The 19,302-nt window shown below is 39.7% G+C and overlaps 1 protein-coding gene across 2 annotated transcripts in view; it reads right to left on the reverse strand.

Moving 5' to 3' along the window:
* UBN1 (ubinuclein 1) overlaps positions 1-19,302 on the reverse strand; it is a 94,170-nt gene that overhangs the window by 13,822 nt on the left and 61,046 nt on the right. For both annotated transcript variants that reach the window (XM_033963841.1, XM_033963840.1), the window contains exons 14-16: positions 13,550-13,592; positions 11,123-12,346; positions 2,121-2,388 (exon numbers count right to left, since the gene is read on the reverse strand). In XM_033963841.1, the coding sequence (XP_033819732.1) occupies positions 2,121-2,388; positions 11,123-12,346; positions 13,550-13,592 (1,535 nt within the window). The remainder of the gene's footprint in view (positions 1-2,120; positions 2,389-11,122; positions 12,347-13,549; positions 13,593-19,302) is intronic.

A 19,302-nucleotide genomic window follows, 5' to 3' on the forward strand; every position in this document is an offset into this window, starting at 1 on the left:
GTGGGGGGGTCGTGGAGGTCGCCAGGGGGGTCGCGGGTCGGCTGGGGGAGTGGTCGGAGGTTCTTGGGGGGGGCGGTCGTTGGGGGGGAGGGGGGTTTGCGTCGAGGGCGGGAGGGCCTGGGATCCCTCCTGCCCGTAATGTAGTGCGGGGTGGGGTTAGGGGGTCGCCGTGGCCAGGAGGGTTTGGGCTCCCTTCTGGCCCAACTACCAAAGGTACGGGGAAGGGGGGTGGGGGGGTCGTGGGGGTCGCGGGTCGGCTGGGGGGGTGGTCGGAGGTTCTTGGGGGGGGCGGTCGTTGGGGGGAGGGGGGTTTGCGTCGAGGGCAGGAGGGCCTGGGATCCCTCCTGCCCGTAATGTAGTGCGGGGTGGGGTTAGGGGGTCGCCGTGGCCAGGAGGGTTTGGGCTCCCTTCTGGCCCAACTACCAAAGGTACGGGGAAGGGGGGTGGGGGGGTCGTGGGGGTCGCCAGAGGGGTCGCGGGTCGGCTGGGGGGGTGGTCGGAGGTTCTTGGGGGGGGCGGTCGTTGGGGGGAGGGGGGGTTTGCGTCGAGGGCAGGAGGGCCTGGGATCCCTCCTGCCCGTAATGTAGTGCGGGGTGGGGTTAGGGGGTCGCCGTGGCCAGGAGGATTTGGGCTCCCTCCTGGCCCGATATTGTTGGGGAGTCGGCGGTCCTTCGGGGGGAGGGATGTATCGGACGTCGGGGGGGGGCATCAGGCTTTCAGGATGGGGACAGACCTTCAAGGGGGGACAGTGCACGGAAGTCAGGGGGGGGTGAACGGAGAGTCGGAAAGTCAGGGCGGGCGAAAGGAGCGTCGGGCAGCATGCGCGGTATACCCGTGAGCGCGGTATACCAAAGTTTTTGTACATATCATCGTGATTTCTGCGCGCTATACCCGTGTGCGCGTTTTATACGGGTGCGCGTTATTTGCGCGAAAATACGGTACTATTGAAAAGGTAGGGACTAAATTCAAAATAAAAGCTGTGAATAAGGAACACAGAAACATAGAAATAGACGGCAGATAAGGGCCACGGCCCATCTAGTCTGCCCACCCCAATGACCCTCCCCTACCTTTCTCTGTGAATAGATCCCACGTGTCTATCCCATTTGGCCTTAAAATCAGGCACTCTGCTGGCCTCAATAACCTGAAGTGGAAGACTATTCCAGCGATCAACCACCCTTTCAGTGAAAAAGAATTTCCTGGTGTTCCCGTGCAGTTTCCCGCCCCTGATTTTCCACAGATGCCCCCTTGTTGCCGCGGGTCCCTTGAAAAAGAAGATATCTTCTTCCACCTCGATGCGGCCCGTGAGATACTTGAATGTCTCGATCATGTCACCCCTCTCTCTGCGTTCCTCGAGCGAGTACAGCTGCAACTTATCCAGCTGTTCCACGTACGGGAGATCCTTGAGTCCCGAGACCATCCGGGTGGCCATTCTCATAGACCTTAGGACAAAAATCTAGAATGTTGTTCAGGCCAGAAAGTCAGCAGGTAAGACATCCAAGACCCTGCTGTGAATGAGGGGGGGAATTTGTAGAATCAGGAATGTCAGCTTGTGAAGTGAAGACTAGGAAGAGCATGAGTGTCAGCTGAACAAAATAAAAAATGAACACAGCAAGCAAGACAAATCATATCTCCCAGGATTAAGTACCATCCCCAAAGAAGTGAAAGTACTGTGAAAGAAGTTACACCTGACTGGAAGAAAAGGAGGAAAAAAGATCCAAGACTACACAAAAAGGTAGGGAAAGTAGATGTCAGATAGAGCAAATAAACAGGAAGAGAAAGAGAAGAGAATGCCCGCTTTCTAGAAAGAGTGAATATCAGTGGTATAGCATATTACTTTGCAGACATGGCAATAAATAAAAGGACTATAATGTAAGTAAACTTAAAGACCTTAAAAACAAAACAGAATAAGAAGAAGTTTAAGGGGGGAGGGAGAGGGTCCCAAGAAAATGCTCACTAGATACAGCTCACTACAGAACAGCAGATAGCTCCGATTTCCTATCAACACTGGGAAGAAAAAAAAGATTCAAAAAGAAAAGTTCATTCTAAGCAGCTTCTGTTTCAACATGCAACATAATTTGGCACCTGCACTTGCAAAGGCTGAAAGAAGAGTAGCAACTTACTATGGGAGAGCCCATGGTGGAATGTTCCTGGTGCAGGTCCTGTGACTATGGCATCTTTGGACACGTTTGCTTTGGGCGAAGTGTCCGAGCTGAACGAGAGAACATGCAGGGGGAAGGAGCGCATAGGATGAATGTGAGACAAAAAGTTGATTGGAGATGAATTCAGGGGTCCTGGCAGCTTGGCAACAGTTGATTTATAGGAAGAAGACAAGACACTTAAGGAAGGCGAGGTGGTAAGCAATCCTACTCCACTGTTACCTTTAACAGCCTTGGAAAAAAAAAAAAAGACAATAGTCACACATTAGAAAATAGTATTGATAAAGTACCTTCTTGTTGAGCACAGTTGCAGGGTTAACCGATTTCAAATCACTTATGAGTCATACACACAGGTGAGAATTGATCATCCTGAGTATCATATGGATGTCGTTATCTAGATACGTAACATCCACAAGTCACAGACCTCTCAGAAAGTTAGTATTATAGGACAATAACTCTGAATTAACATATACGAGTATGATTTATCTGGTCATAAATTATACCCAGAGGTGATACCCAGTAATACATCTCAAAATAGCAGAACAGGTGCAGTGTCAGTTGGTACCCAAATCATGCTTACAGGGGAAGGAGAGAGTAGTGGGCATAGAGTTAATATCATGGAACACACCCATTATAGTAACATAGTAAATGAGGGTAGATAAAGACCCGAGTGGTCCATCCAGTCTGCCCAACCATACATGCTCCATAAATTAATTTAGTTTAAATGGTCTTTTTTGCTTAGATATTGCTTAGGTTCCATTTACTAGAGTCTCCATCAAAGCTCACTCCAGCCCATCTTAACATCCCAGCCATTGAAATCCTCCCCAGCCTATACTCAACTGAATAGTCCATATACGGGATACAGGCCATGCAAGCCTGCCAAGTACTGGCTTTAGTTGCTTCAATGTATACCCATTATTTTCTAATTAGAGATCCTCTGTGTTCATCCCATGTTAGTTTGAACTCTATCACCGTTTTCTTCTCCACCACCACCCTCGAGAGCATTCCATGCATCAACCGCCCTCTCCGTAAAGAAGAATTTCCTAATATTACTCTTGAATCTACCACCCCTCAACCTCAAATTATGCTCTCTGGTTTTTTACCATTTTCCTTTCTCTGGAATAGATTTTGTTCTACATTAATACCTTTCAAGTATTTGAATGTCTGAATCATATCTCCCCTGTCCCTTCTTTCCTCTAGGGCAGGGGTATCCAACCTGCGGCCCCGTGAAGTATTTTGTGCGACCCCGGTCAAGGGCGATGCAGTGTTTTCCTCTGCTGCCCCCGGGTGTCTACCGTCTTGCTGGCTCCCTTCTCTGTCTTGCAGCAGCGTTTGCGCGACCCCAGAAAAAATTTTTTCGGCCAATGCGGCCCAGGGAAGCCAAAAGGTTGGACACCCCTGCTCTAGGATATACATATTCAGGGATTCCAGTCTCTCCTCATACGTCTTTCAGAGCAGAAGAATGACAGTGCTACTTGATAAGAGTGAAAGATTAGGTTCTTACCTGGATAATCTTGTTTCCGTTAATGTATATAGGAGTCCGTACATTAGGTGATCAATCTACGCTCATGAACCACTTGCAGAATGTCAATCACATCTTTCAGTTCCTCCTTCACCAACAGTGTATAGCTCTCTCTTCAGTTTGTACCAAAGCAATCAATCTCCACTGTAACAATAGAAAAGAGAAGGAAGGGTACAGGGAATTTTCCTGGAAATAACATACATTTCTGTTCTGCTCTAACTCATGAAAAAGAATTATTAACATGAACTTGCAATATAGGTGTATCAATGAACTAACCTGCTGTGTGCAACTGACACCAACACAAAAAGGAACTCAAAAGCTCAGTATTTTAAGTTAATCATACATGTTCATTCAACTGACAGAAGAAGACTTCCAGTTCCGGACCATATAATTGTCTGAGGCAGAAAGCAGGCAAATTGCAGAATGCAAAAGACAGTCTGTATGGACTCCTGTGTATATTAACAGAAACAAGATTATCCAGGTAAGAACATAATCTGTCATTCTGTTCCATATACACAGGAGTCCATACATTAGGCAATGTTCCATATACACAGGAGTCCATACATTAGGCAATGTTCCATATACACAGGAGTCCATACATTAGGCAATGTTCCAAAGCAGTGCCAGATGTGTAGGCGGGACAGATGAGCCTGCCTGCAAGACTGAAGACCCAAAAGTGGTATCCTCTCGAGCTGCTACATCCACTCTGTAGAATTTTGTGAATGCATCCTGTGACCATGCATCCTGTGACCTCAACAACTGTCCACCATATCTCCTAAAAACATCCTGCACAAAATTCCGCGCTCTTCTTCTAAACTGGATACAAATCTCGCTAATAAACGGCCACTATCCTACCAACCTCAGCGAAATCATCATCACCCCGATCCTCAAAGACCCCAAAGGACCGATAGACCAAACAGCCAACTACAGACCCATTGCCTCTATTCCACTCTACGTCAAAATAATAGAAGGACTAGTTGCCAAATTCCTCTCCAATTACCTAGAAAACCATAACAAACTCCATCCCACACAATCTGGCTTTAGAAACAACTTCAGCAAGGAAACACTACTAGAATCTCTCTTGGACACAGCCAGACATCTCAGCACAGGAAAAAAAATGATGCTCATACAACTAGATCTTACCGCTGCATTCGACTTGGTGGACCATAACATTCTACTACAAATCCTGGATACAACAGGTATCACAGATAAAGTATACACATGGTTTGAAGGATTCCTTAAAATAAAGAACCTATAGAGTAAAATCAGACAAACAAAAATCTGAACCTTGGTCAAACCTCTGCGGAGTTCCCCAAGGATCCCCTCTATCCCCGACTCTCTTCAATCTCTATACAACCTCCCTCAGCTCTCACCTGGACAAACAAGGCATAACCCGATTACATTACCATTCTCATACCCTTCGATCAACCTGAACTCTCCATGACGAACATAATATATATACCAAACACTAAAATCAATAGCAACCTGGATGAAACATCACAAACTGAAATTGAACCCAGATAAAACAAAATTCATCCTCCTAGAAAACAACAAAATACCAAACCATAACCAACACTGAAATCAACACAATCAACTACCCCATACAAACCACCCTAAAACTGCTAGGAATAACTGTCGACAGATGCTGCACCATGCAACCGCAAATCAATAAAACAATACAAAGTCATTCTTAGTCATGAGAAACAAGTTCGGAAATTCTTCGAGAAAACTAAATTCCAGCTCATAGTTCAGTCCTTAATACTAGGCCTACTTGACTACTGTAATATCCTCTACCTCCCATGCCCTACAACCATAACAAAACAACTACAAACTATCCAAAACACAGCACTAAGACTCATCTACTCATTAAAGAAACATGATCACATTACAGAAGCATATCTCCAATCGCACTGGCTTCCGATCCCAGCAAGAATACAATTTAAATTCTACGGCCTACTATTTAAGACTTTATACGGTGAAAGTCCAAACTACCTGAATAACCGCCTCATCCACAACACCGCAACCAGACATAGGAAAACTCACACCCCATTCTCATACCCCCCAATTAAGGAGGTCAAACGGAAAAAACTATGATGGCCTCCTGGCCACTCAAACAGCCAAACTAGACAACCAAATCGCCAATCTACTGACGGCATCCCTCGACTACAAGACTTTTAGAAAATAAATAAAAGACCATACTCTTCAAAAAAACTCTGAAAAAGAAATACCGCAAGTCTCAAACTCCACCTCTCATTAAAGCCAACTACCTCAAACAAATAACCTTACCCATTTCTTACTCTTTTTGAAAATAACCAATTTTTTTTTTTTTGTAAGTTCTTGTTGTAATACATCTTGGATAATTCTTTTGTAATCCACCTTGAACTGCAAGGTTATGGCGGAATAGAAATCCCTAATGTAATGTAATGTAATGTATGGAGAGTAGACCAAGTAGCAGCTGTACAGATCTCTTCGGGTGGAACTGGCCAGGACTCCACCCATTTATTTAATTCATTTTCTATCCCATTCTCCTCAACGAGCTCAAAACAGGTCACAGGTTAACATACATAATATACATGCAGATGCCACACTTCTGGTTGAATGAGCTGTATAGACCCCAGATAAGATCTCCGAGCAGAAGGAATGTCATGGGGGATGAAAATTGTCTCTGCCTCCTACAGTGGGTCTGCAATCAGGCAGAGATTTGGGGTGGTGATTTGCCACGCTGGCCATAAGGTCATCAAGGCCCTTACCAAATCGCATTTGCCCCTTGAAGGGCAATCTGCTTAAGGTGACTTTGGAAGCTGAATCACCCGTCCATTGTCTGATCTAGAGCATGCAGCAGCAGCATATGCCGACACCCTGCTCATGACTCTAATGATGTCATATAGTGTCTTTTGTTTTGTTACTTTGTCACCATTTCTTATTTAAACTTCAATGAATATTTCATATAAATATCTCTAAATTAGATGTAAATTTTCGTGAAGTGCTCAGACCCTCAACTAATAGTGCTTAGTGATAAAACACAGCACTGGTTGCCAAGGGTCTGAGCACTTCACGAAAATTCACATATAAATTTAGAGATATTTATATGAAATATTCATTGAAGTTTAAATAAGAAATGGTGACAAAGTAACAAAATACATGATTTATATCACCAAATCGAAGATAAATGTTTCCCTAATTTATTAGTCAAAAAGTGTCTGCCACATAATCTACTCCCTCCAGCACCAGCTGGGGACAAACATCTTCCTCCTCAGCCAGACTTTGCCTTAACCTGGTGTGGTAAGCACGTGCCAAGAATAAGGCTCGTTGCAGCTTTGATCCCCTAAGGTAATGCTTCAAATTGCCTCTTAAGAGCAATGTGCACATTGCGATCTTGCACATCTTTTTAACATCACTCCTCCCCTCTCTATGGAGGGAGGTACATTTAGTTACTTGAGCCACAGTAGAATCCACCTTTAGGTAACTAAACAGCTGCTGAAATTCCAGAACACAGGGTAAGGTTTGGATATACATTTTCCCACCTTCAGGGAGCCTTCCGAGTCTCCCATTGCTCTGTGATCAGCAAGATGTCTAGATGCGAGGGAAAAAATTTGTTCTGCTTGTGACTATGCACCATGAGGTGGAAGGCTGCTGAGGCTCCAACTTCAACTCCTCGAGTGCATCCATAATGACATGTGATACGGTAGCTGACTTAAACAGGAAGGAAGCTGAGCCCTGGGACAGTAAAGACATGGAGACTGATCTCCAATCCTTCCAGTCCTTCTCCACCTAGTCACACAGGCTGGGAATTAGTTTCCTCTGTGGTGGAGAGACCTCTGGAGGAGGCATGTCTCCTCTGGGCCAATGCCAGGCAGTGCAGTGCATCCTGGGCTGGTCAGAAAGCTTTCCACAGAAGATTCAGAAATTCTGGAGTAAATCCTTGAGCAGGAGGCCCCAAGGACCGCTGCTGGACCTCAAATTGGCTTCTCTTAGGCTCTGCAGTTTCACACCTTCACTATTTGAGGACTCTGGAAGGGATTTTCTCCCTACCACACAGCCCCCTCTTCAACCCACGGTTCCCCAGCCCTAGAAGACTCAGGAGGCGGCTAATCCCAAGGTTCCAGCCCCTCCCATGCATGTGCACACAGTACTTGTGCTGGATGATCAGCTGAGGAATGTCCAAAACTGACAAGATATAGGGGCAGAACAGCTCAAACCCATCCCAGTCAATTTTGAGACAAATCAAGGGGTTTTGAGGTAAATAGGCTTTAGAAAAAAAAGATAATTTAAAATCCAAGATGGCAGCCGCCAGCAAAATCGCATTAAAAGTGGACTCTGGGGGCTTTCCTGAAAGTTAAAAGAAAAAAAAACTCAGGGAAATTGATTGTGGAGGTGGGGGACCCTATCTGTGGCCCCAGAAACCCTTAAATTCAACTTTTTCAGAACCCCCCTACAATTTTTTTTGTAGGGAATAATGGGCTGTACTCACAGTGCTGCTGCTGCCTACCTGTGTCAGCTTTGTTTCAGCCTGACTGAAGTATAGAAAACTTTTTGCTTGAATTCTTGTGGTACTGCAATGAGAGCTCGAAGTCAAATTTCGTCAAATAACAATAAACTTTTATTTATATTGACTGGAGTAGCAGTACAACAAATTACACATAATTGGAAAAATTGTGACAGATTAAACTATAATTTTTGGTGGAACTCAGTTTGCCATATATATAAGATGGAGCAATAAGATATTGACAAGATTTATTTGGCTTGGGAAAAATCCCAGAATTGCTTTAGGGTCATTGCAAAAACCGATTACGGAGGGGGGGGGGGGTAAATTTTCCCAACTTTTATAGGTATCATCAAGCCTATATTTTACATCAAGGTATGTATTGGATCCTCCCAGAGCCCACTGATAATATTCCAGATTGGTTCTGGCTAGAATGGAGACTCATGTTTCCTTTACGCCTTAGTCATGTAGTTAGTATCAAAATGCCAAGGCTATACAAAGAACATAAAATATTTATGGATACCTGGAAAACTTTAAGATATATCAGCAATCTAACTCCTATTCCAATTAGTAAATCAACAACTCAAACGATTTGGTTAAACCCCAAGATCAAGATTGGCGGTTTCAAAGAAATCTGGAAAGACTGGATTATAGCAGGTATTCGAATTTTAGATGATATAATAAAAAATGGTAAGATGCTGGAATTTTCACAATTGCAACATAAATTTGATCTTAATAAAACACAATATTTTAGATGGCTGCAATTGAAGCATTCCATTCAGGTAGGGTTCCCTGAATGGAAAAATCTTTCTAATTATCATAGTTTAGAATTCATGTGTTTCCAGATTAATTCAACAGGTCATGAAGCTGCACAGTGGTATAAATTAATATCTGAATATATAAATAAAAAACCAAAAAATAGTCTTAGAGACATTTGGAGCATTGAGATAAAACATCAAATTAATGCATCTCAATGGCCACGACTTTGGTCTTGGAGCTTAAAGTGTACGATGTCAGCATCTATGAGACAAACTTGGTTTTTTCTTTTACATAGAGCTTTTTGGACCCCTGTTCGTTTACAAAAAATAGATAGCTCTAGATCTAATAGATGCTGGCATTGTCACGTTGAAATTGGGACATTAGACCATCTTTTATTCTTCTGTCCATTTATCTTATCATTCTGGAAATCAATTTGGCCCCAAATTAATAGGATGTTAGAAAATCCGGTAGCCTTGACATATGATACTATATTATTTGGAACAACTATGAGAGCAAGAAGTCAAATATCATCAAGTAATAACAAACTTCTATTTATTTTAACTGGAATAGCAATACAACAAATCACATTCAATTGGAAAAAACATGACAGATTAAACTACATTTTCTGGTGGAATACTGTATGCCATATTTACAAAATGGAGCTCACCATTGCAACACAAAAAGGCTATATAAGCAAATTTCAAAAAATCTGGGGACCGTTAACAAATTTTTGTAATGAATAATTAACTTTTCCCAAGATAAGATATTTGATAAAAAGGAAATGGGGTGGGATTTTATTTCTGGTTACTACATACTATATCAATATTTGAATGAATTTTTTCTCAATAAAGCTGATTTTATGTATTATTGATTGGATGGGAGGGAGGGAGGGGTGGGGATTATTATATTTAATAATAATTATATAAATTTATATTTCTTGCATATTATTATAACTATATTTAATATTGATTTTCTAAAGAAATGTTAAAATTGTTATTAATCCGTAAGTTAATCAAGTGTGTATATTCAAGTTTCTAATGAATTTATTTGAAACACTTGTTGTAACATAAGAAAATGAATAAAGATTTACAAACAAAAGATGGAGCGTACATTTGCAACACAAAAAGGATATATGGATAAGTTCAAGAGAATTTGGGGACCATTAACAGATTTTTGCAATGACTGATTTTAATTTTTTCCCATAATAAGATAATGGTTAAAGGAGGGAGGGTGGGAAGGGGTAAGGTTTTTATTCTCTTTATCATAAATTATAAATAATTTATCATACTAGATGATAGTCTTGTGTGAAACTAACGTAATAAAGGGAGGGAAAAGGGTTCATAATTAAATAATTGATAAAATCATTACAATTTATATGCTATGTAAACTCATAATAAGAATAATATAAAATATGGTTTATATAAAATACATTATAGAAATATCAAGTGTATTGTTAAGATAAATTGTATGGAAAATTTATAACACTTGTTGCTATATGAAAAAATCAATAAAAAACTTAAAACCTGAATTCTTGTGGTACAGTCTAGACCAGGAAATCCTCAGGCTGCCAGTCAGACAGGAACCAGCTGAAGGCTCAAAACCCACAAATCTCGTAGCCAATAGGGGGGGGGGGGAATAAAATGCAGCTGGCTCTCTGAAACCCAAAGGGATTCACAAAGGGGCCCCACAGCCTGTGCTTAAGCCTCTAATAAATCAGAAGCATGCAGGCCACCAGGGGAATGGACTCTGAGCTTTGAAGTAACACAATGCAGGCTGGCTCATCAGGTACAATTGTGGGTTGCCCTGCATGCTGCAGTCCACCATTAGAGTCTGCATTCTCTCCCAGGCAGAGTAGCCACAAATATATGGTCCTCTGGCACCAAAGCCTCCCGAAAACAGAGTAAATAGAAACAAAATTAAAAAACAAACAAACCCCCAAAAACGAACAGATCTGATCAGAACACCTCTTCTAGGTTCGCCTGCAAAAAGAAAAACTGAAGAGGGAGCTATACTCCACTGATAAAGGAGGAGGAGCTGAAAGTTACGATTGACACCCTTCTGCAAGTGGTTCACAAGCAAGGATTGATCACCTAATGTATATGTAACAGAACTGGCATTGATCACCTATGTATATGTAACAGAACTGGCATTGCTAGACACCAGTCCCATCAAACTGAACTACTTTCACACTGGAATACTCACCGAGATAGTTGTGGTGCATGAAGTGTTGTTCACTGCAGATGTCAAGGAAGAGGTCAGTAGCTTGGCCACCCCCTGAGTTCCTCCACCAGCATCTCCATTTGTTCCACCTGGGGGAGCTACTAGTGTCAGTTTCTGAGAGACTGGGGATTTCTTTACTGTGGTAACAGGGGGCTGATGGCACAAGGCCTGGCTTGGATAGGGAGACTGGGTACCAGGTCCTGAATTTACAGATGTGGAGGTCTGGACTGTGGAAACTCCAGATGTCAAACTGCTGGAAGGACCACTGTGCTTGGAAATCGTGCCAGATTGAAAGGGAGCCTTGTAGGACTGTCCTGAGCTGGAATTGACAGATTGCTTACCATGATAGTTGTTGGAACTTGTGGAGAAGCTGGGACTTTTGTGGGAGTTGCTATGAGTCTGTGCACCTCCCCCACAGGATGGGATTAAAGATGTTACTACTGAGGGAAAGCTCTGGGTCTTTGGGGGAGATTTCACCTGCTGTGAACGCTGTGGCAAGGGAGATATGGCTATCTTGGGATTTTGCAGTTTGCTATGGTTAAGTTGATTAGAAGAGAAATTTTTCTGCTGCTGGGTGCTCAAGTGATAAAGCTTCACAGACAGAGTTGCAGGCAATGGGGTTGATCCTTGAAGAGTGATCTTCTGAAGACTCTGTTTACCTGGACTGGTTTCAGGTGGTGTCTTGCTAACAGGAATCTGGCCAGAGACCCCTTTATAATTTGAATTTTCTAGCTGCTTCTCCTGAGAAACCTGACCTAGTGCTAGCGCCTGCTCAGTCAGAAAACTAATTGATGTATGTAGAGATCCATTGGGTGAAGGTACTGGAGTTGCTGGGCTGGGCTTTGGGGCAGTCTTCTCCTCCAGTGTTGTCAGGCTAGGCATCTTCTCTGAAGGGGCTTTTGGCATTACTGCTGGACTGAAATCGGGGCTCCCCCCCTCCTTGCTGCTGAAAGCGGCTAGCTCTTGTGACACAGTTTCTAGTGAAGGTGGGTTATGAATCAGATCCTCATCCAGTGAATCATCTCTGTTGTAGACAGTAGGAGTGAGAATGCTACCAGAAGAGTGTACAGTGTTAAGCAACTGGGGTTCTCTGACAGTAGTACCAGGGATACAACCAGCACTTTGTTGCTCTGATGCCAAAGAACTAACACAACCCGAGTGAATGAGGGGTAGTGATGTTTTCTTTTCCAGTTTAGAAGAGGAATCCTAAACACAGGAACATAAAAGGAAAGTGAGGAATCCATATAGCAACAGTTCAATGTCATAGCTCCATCCCAGGGTCAAGCACACACATAGGAGCCAACTTTTAAAAATTATTGGGGATGCTAAAATCCAATGGAATTGACTTCTCCCTGGACAAAGCCAAGAAGTTTGTTCAATATTGGGGGGTGCTCAAGCTCCGACAGAGCTGGCTCCTATGAGCATACACATTTCAGAGACATAACAGAAGATACTTGTGAAGGAAAAAGAAAAAGGAAAAAAGAATAATGTATGTTAAGATAGAGGCTTGCAAAATTTAAAAGTCAGTCAGTTAAAAGCTCAGTCCTGGCTAGCATTATTAGGACATTGTAAAAGAAAGCTCTTCTACCTAGCAAGACTGAAACTTGGAACTCTCCATTAATCATTTTGCTTCCTATTTCTTTTGAAAGAGGAATGCAGGAAATGTCAAAATGACATGCATATATATTCCCTATCTCAATAAAAAGAGATCCCAATTGTGGTACACAAACTATAAAATTCTTTGAAAATTTCAGGATTAGGCCGATTTTCATTCTTCCACGGTTCCTGCAATCCAATTTTCAAAAGGGAATTACCACACAATCCAGTGAATGTGCCCAGTTATGCTCATGCCTGTGAAAATTTCTGTTAGAAAATTGTGTAATGTTTGATGCTATGGGGATTTCTTAGCATCCCCCAGCCCCCACAACACCACCACATTAAATACTTTACATCTGCAATGTCTGTAGAGTAAACCATACATGAGAATTTCAAACACAAGTTGAGCAGTTCCATCCTAGCCCCATCTCTGATGCCACTCCTTTTCTCTGCAAGGAAGGAATTAAGAATCTTCAAAGAGGCTGGCTTACACACAGAATCTCTTTAAAAACCCAGATTTGAATGAACTTCAGTTCTGCTGTTGTTTACTTGGTCACTAATTTGTGAAATGAGTTTGGAGAAGGGCAAGTCATTTCTGAACTATAAGCATGGATATATCTTAATTATAAATAAAATTGATGCACTTTATTTCTGACATTAAAAAACAACATGTTTGTTTTACATTTGGTAAATAAGATTGAATAAATAAGGTAAATAAGATTGAATAAAAATCTGTATTCAAGGCTAGATTGTTAGGTTTTTCTTTTTATTCAAAACATAACCAAATCAAACTCCTCTAAGAACCATACTCACTTTCACCTTCAGTTTTGGAATTGCTATCACTTTCTTCTTGGTCCTGTAAAGAAAGATGGGGGGGGGCTTTGTGATTTTTTTCAAGACATACACAGAGTGGGACGTTGGATCATCTGTTATATTTGTGTCCAATGATACTTAGGGCTCCTTTTATCAAGCTGCGGTAGGCTGTTAATGCTCAGAATACCGTGCGTTCAACCGCCTGCTGCGCTAGTCGCTAACGCCTCCATTGACGAGTCATTAGTTTTTTGGTGTGCCGCAGGGGTTAGCGCGTGATGAAATGTCAGACCTTGATAAAAGGAGCCCCTAATTTCTGGAGGTCAATTTGGGGACAGATCAATCTTATATTAGAGTCATCTATTCCTTTATCATATGAAGCCATTATTTGTGGTACGTTGTTACAGGTAAAGCCTGTGTTAGATAAATACAAAAGCAGTCTTATATTGATCCTGACAGTAATAGCTATTCAAATGATCACGAGAAACTGGAAATGTCATGACAAGACTTAATTACACATTCTGGTGGACAAGTGTGTGTAACATACAAATATAAAAGAATGAACGCGGAATGCTTGGGTTTTAGTAATGCATTTAATAAAATATGGAGCCCATTGACTGCATTTGTTAATACGCAATAATAGTAATGTATTTTTCTTTCTTAGATTTCCTTACACATCCAGGGTGGGGTGGGGGAGGGGAGGGAAGGATATTTTGAGGAATTAATTATTTGAGTATAATGCTATAGAAATAATACGATTTAATATATTCATAATTGAGAGGGGGTGGGGGAAATGGTTGTTTTTGCTATTCTATTTGTGTATTGTGGTGCATTTTATTTGTGTATTATGGTGCATTTTATGTAATCTTCTAATGTTATATTTGTTTTTTTTTATAATTTCTTTATTCATTTTTAAACTTACATCAAGTGTACAGTAAATATCAACCAAATATAATACAACATCACTTGAAAAATTTTCAATATCATACACCAAGAAGATTTAACCCCCACCCCCCTCCCAAATTCATATACAACTAATATATACCACATGAAAATAATATCTTATGACAATCATCTATATATTCTTAATGGAAAAATAAGAAATCCCCCCCCCCAAATCCACATGTGTATTAAGATTGGGAAAAGTGTAACTTATTCATTACTATAATTTAATAAAGGTCCCCACACATCCTTAAATTTGTTATAATAACCTAAATTATTGTTTTTGGTGGTCTTCAGTTTGTCATGTGTATAAAATGGAAAGAGCGTTGGCTGCTCAAAAAGGTTATTATGTTATATTATTTATTGTTTTTTTTAAAAAAATCTTTATTCCTTTTTATTTCTCTCAACAAGTGTACAATATTATTACAATTAATTCACATAACTCACTTGACATTCTTACACATTATTATATGTTTTAATTCCCCCCACCCACCTCCTATCCCAATAAAATAATCTATCCAAACATATACATACTTAGATATCCCTCTTCCTTAATACAATTAATCATACTTTAACCTATCCCTCCCCCCACCCTTTCTTCCTCAAACTCTTTTTTCATTTTATTATATACATTAATGCACAACAAATATATCTCATCATAGTATATATATCCCCTAATATTTCATAACAACATATTTCCAATAATTTTACCCCCTTTCCTTTTCTATTCATACATATATACCATGTTTCTTATATCCATTAATCAGTTGAAATATACCGCTATTTAATTGGATTATCCTATCCCCCCCCACCCACACCCATTTCTACAAATTATCCCCTAAGGAAAAAGAATAAACCTTAATCATTATAATATTCAATTAATGGCCTCCACACCTCCTGAAACCTTTTAAAATGCCCCCTCTGTACTGCAAGAAATCTTTCCATCTTATACATATGGCATACTGAGTTCCACCAAAAACTACAATTCAGTCTAGAACAGTCTTTCCAATTAGTCGTTATTTGCTGAATTCCCACACCAGTAAGAATCATCAGTAATTTATTGATTGCTGCAGATATTTGGCATTTAGCCCTCATGCACATTCCAAAAACCACTGTGTCATAGGACAATGCCACATGACTCTCCATCATTAGGTTAACTTGATCCCAGATTGATATCCAAAATGCCTGAATACATGGACAATAAAATAAAAGATGGTCTAAAGTTCCAACTTCAATTTTACAATGCCAGCATCTATTAGACTTAGAGCAATCTAATTTTTGTAATCTAGTAGGGGTCCAGAATGCTCTATGCAACAATGCAGAAAGCTCTATGTTTGCCTAATAGATGCCGACATCGTACCTTTAATTCTCCAAGACCAAATACGTGGCCATTGAGATGCATTAATCTGATGCTTAAACTCAATGCTCCAAACATCTCTTAATCCATTTTTTGGTTTCTTATTCAAATAATTAGATATAATTTTATACCACTTTGCGGCCTGGTGTCCCAGAAAATCTGCCTGGAAACATAAGAATTCTAAGCTGTAATGATCATTTAAACATTTTCATTCAGGGAACCCCACCTGAATAGCCTGCTTCAATTGCAACCACTTATAACTTTGTTTTTTATTTAGACCATATTTATGTTGCAATTGTGAAAAATCAAGCAGCTTACCATTATCAATTACTTCCGTTAAGGATCTTATACCTGCTTTAATCCAATCCTTCCAGACAACCTTAAACCCGCCTATTTGTATCTTGGAGTTTACCCAAATAGTCTGTTGTTTCGATTTTAAAATAGAATCAGTAGTTAATTTGTCTACAAATCTTAATGTTTTCCAAGTATCCATTAATACTCTATTGTCTTTACGTATTCTAGGCACTTTTATACCAAGCAGAAGATCAAGCCTCAGTGGAAAGATAAGTGATCTCTCCACCCGTAACCACTCTGGTAGTTGTTCCAAAAGCTCTGGGAGGACCCAATACATACCTTGGCGCATGATATAGGCCTGATGATACCTATAAAAATTGGGAAAATTTACCCCACCCTCCTCAATTGGTCTTTGCAAAGACACTAGAGCCACTCTTGCAATTTTACCCAGCCAAATAAATTTAACCAGAATACTATTTAATTTTTTATAGAAAGACCCCTGAAAAAACACTGGTATCATTCCCAATTGATAGCAAACTACAGGCAAAATCATCATTTTAACAGTTTGAACTCTTCCCCACCATGACAAATGTAAAGGATTCCATTGCTCACACAACTCTGTTACTTTTTGTAATAACAATTTTTCATTTATTCTCATTGTCTCTTTGAGTGTTTTATTCAACCAAATACCTAAGTACTTTATTCCATCCTCTTTCCAAATAAAAGGGAAAGAATCAAGTATACCTTTTGTACAATGCACATTTAAAGGTAAAATCTCTGATTTAGTCCAATTTATTTTGTATCCTGAGAATTTTCCAAATGTATCTATTACCTCCAGTAGACATGGAATTGTTGTTTCCGGATTCCTCAAATGAAGCAAGATATCATCTGCATAAGCGGATACTTTATATTCCACTCCAGCACATGGAATACCCTATATGTCCTTTGCCTGTCGAATAGTTAACAACAAGGGTTCAAGAACTATATCAAAGAGCAAAGGAGATAATGGACAACAGTGTCTAACTCCCCTCTGCAATTTAAAAGCATCTGAAAAATTATTATTTATGTGTATAAACGAGCAGTTGGGGAGCTATACAGTGTTTGAATCATTTGTATAAATCCGGATCCAATACCAAACCACTCCATAGCTTGATACATGAAATTCCATTCTACACGATCAAAAGCCTTCTCAGCATCTAGTGATACCGAAAAAGCCGGATCATTAATTTGTTTTGTTAAATAATACATCTGAAATGCCAGTCTAGTATTATTAGAAGAGTGTCTTTGAGCAACAAATCCAGTTTGATTCATTCCTATTATATGCGGAAGAGCTTTAGCCAATCTTAATGCTAAAATCTTAGCTAATAATTTACCATCTACATTTATTAAAGATATAGGCCTTTAGTTTGAAACCAATGTTGGATCTTTATTTGGCTTTGGCAAAACAATAGTTAAAGATTCTGCCATAGTGCCTGATACACAACCTTTATTCAGTTGATCCTGATATAATTTTAATAAATAAGGTAAAAGGGAAATTTGAAATTCTCTATAAAACTCTACCGTAAATCCATCTCCACTTGGAGCGGTCCCAGCTCTAAGGGATTTCAATGCCGTTTGTAATTCTTTTAGTGATATAGGTTCATCTAAACTTCTTTTTATATGATCAGGAACCTTAGGACCTTCAACTGAACTCAAAAAATCCAACCCATCTTTCTCTTTATTTAAATAAGACTCAGAAGAATACAGCGACTTATAATACTTCAAAAATTGTTTTAATATACTTCCAATTTGAGAATGAGAATTCCCTAACTCATCTTTAATTATACCTATTTTCTCCTTCCTTTTTTTTTTTTTTTAATAATTTGCCAATAGTCTTCCAGCCTTATTTGCACTACCATAATACAACGTTTGCTGAGTAAAAATATCTTTCTTTACTAATCCAGAGGAAATCTCATTATATTCACTTTTTTTTTAACAATATTTGAAATGTAGCTTGTTCCCATTTGTTAATCAATTTTAATTCTAAATTTTTAATTTCTTTTTCCAAACTTACAAATTGCTTCCTTAGTTGTTTCTTTTTATATGCAGAATATGATATAATTTGTCCTCTCATCGTTGCTTTGAAAGCATCCCATAAAATTTCAATCGACATTTCCTCTAAATCATTAAACAAAAAATATTCACTAATTTTTTTCTGAAATTCTGTGCAAAATTTAGAATCAGCAATCAATGTATTATCAAACCTCCATACAGGTTTGGAATTATCTTGATTTACTAAGTTAACTTCTATCCACACACCACCATGATCAGATATTACTATTGATTCTATGTCAGCTTTTACAACTTGCTGTACCAACTGATCTGAAACAAAAATATAATCAATTCTTGAAAACAATTGATGAACATGTGAACAAAATGTAAATTCCCGATCATTAAAATGAAGAATACGCCATATATCTTTTAAATTACATGATTGTATCAAATTATCTAATCCCATTGATTTCATAATTCTACTAGGCTTTTTATCCATTATTGGATCTATAACAGCATTGAAATCCCCTGCCACCACTAAATTAGTAGTAGCCAGTGGCAAAATTAATTGTTGTAGAGATTTAAAGAATTCACTTTGATTCGAATTAGGGGCATACACATTTAGTAACGCCATTGTATTATTGCCCATGCTCATGTCAACAAGTAACCACCTTCCTTGAGGATCTGCTTTAACCATATTAAATGTTGCTGGACATTTTTTATTAATTAATATTGCTACTCCTGCTTTCTTTTTTATCGCTGGTGCATATAAACATTGCTTTATCCAATTATCTGACAGCTTCATAGACTCTATTCCAGACAAATGTGTCTCCTGCAGAAAACAAATATCTATATTTTGTTGCTTAATATATGACAATACCTTTTTCCTTTTTATTGGATGATTGAGGCCATTTACGTTCAAAGAAAAAATTTTAAAACCCATTATATAAATAAAATATAATATACAAATATATCCTTCTCAAACATATATTATAAACTTTTCCTTTTCCCTTAAACCAAAATACAAGCTTACCCTCCCTCCCTACCTTCTCTGTCCCTCCCAAATACCCATCCCCCTCCCTCCCCACCCCCATCATAAATGAAGACTTCGAAACGCACATAGTGACTGTGT

The sequence above is a fragment of the Geotrypetes seraphini genome, chromosome 11 (assembly GCF_902459505.1).
Source record: "Geotrypetes seraphini chromosome 11, aGeoSer1.1, whole genome shotgun sequence".
Lineage (NCBI taxonomy): Eukaryota > Metazoa > Chordata > Amphibia > Gymnophiona > Dermophiidae > Geotrypetes > Geotrypetes seraphini.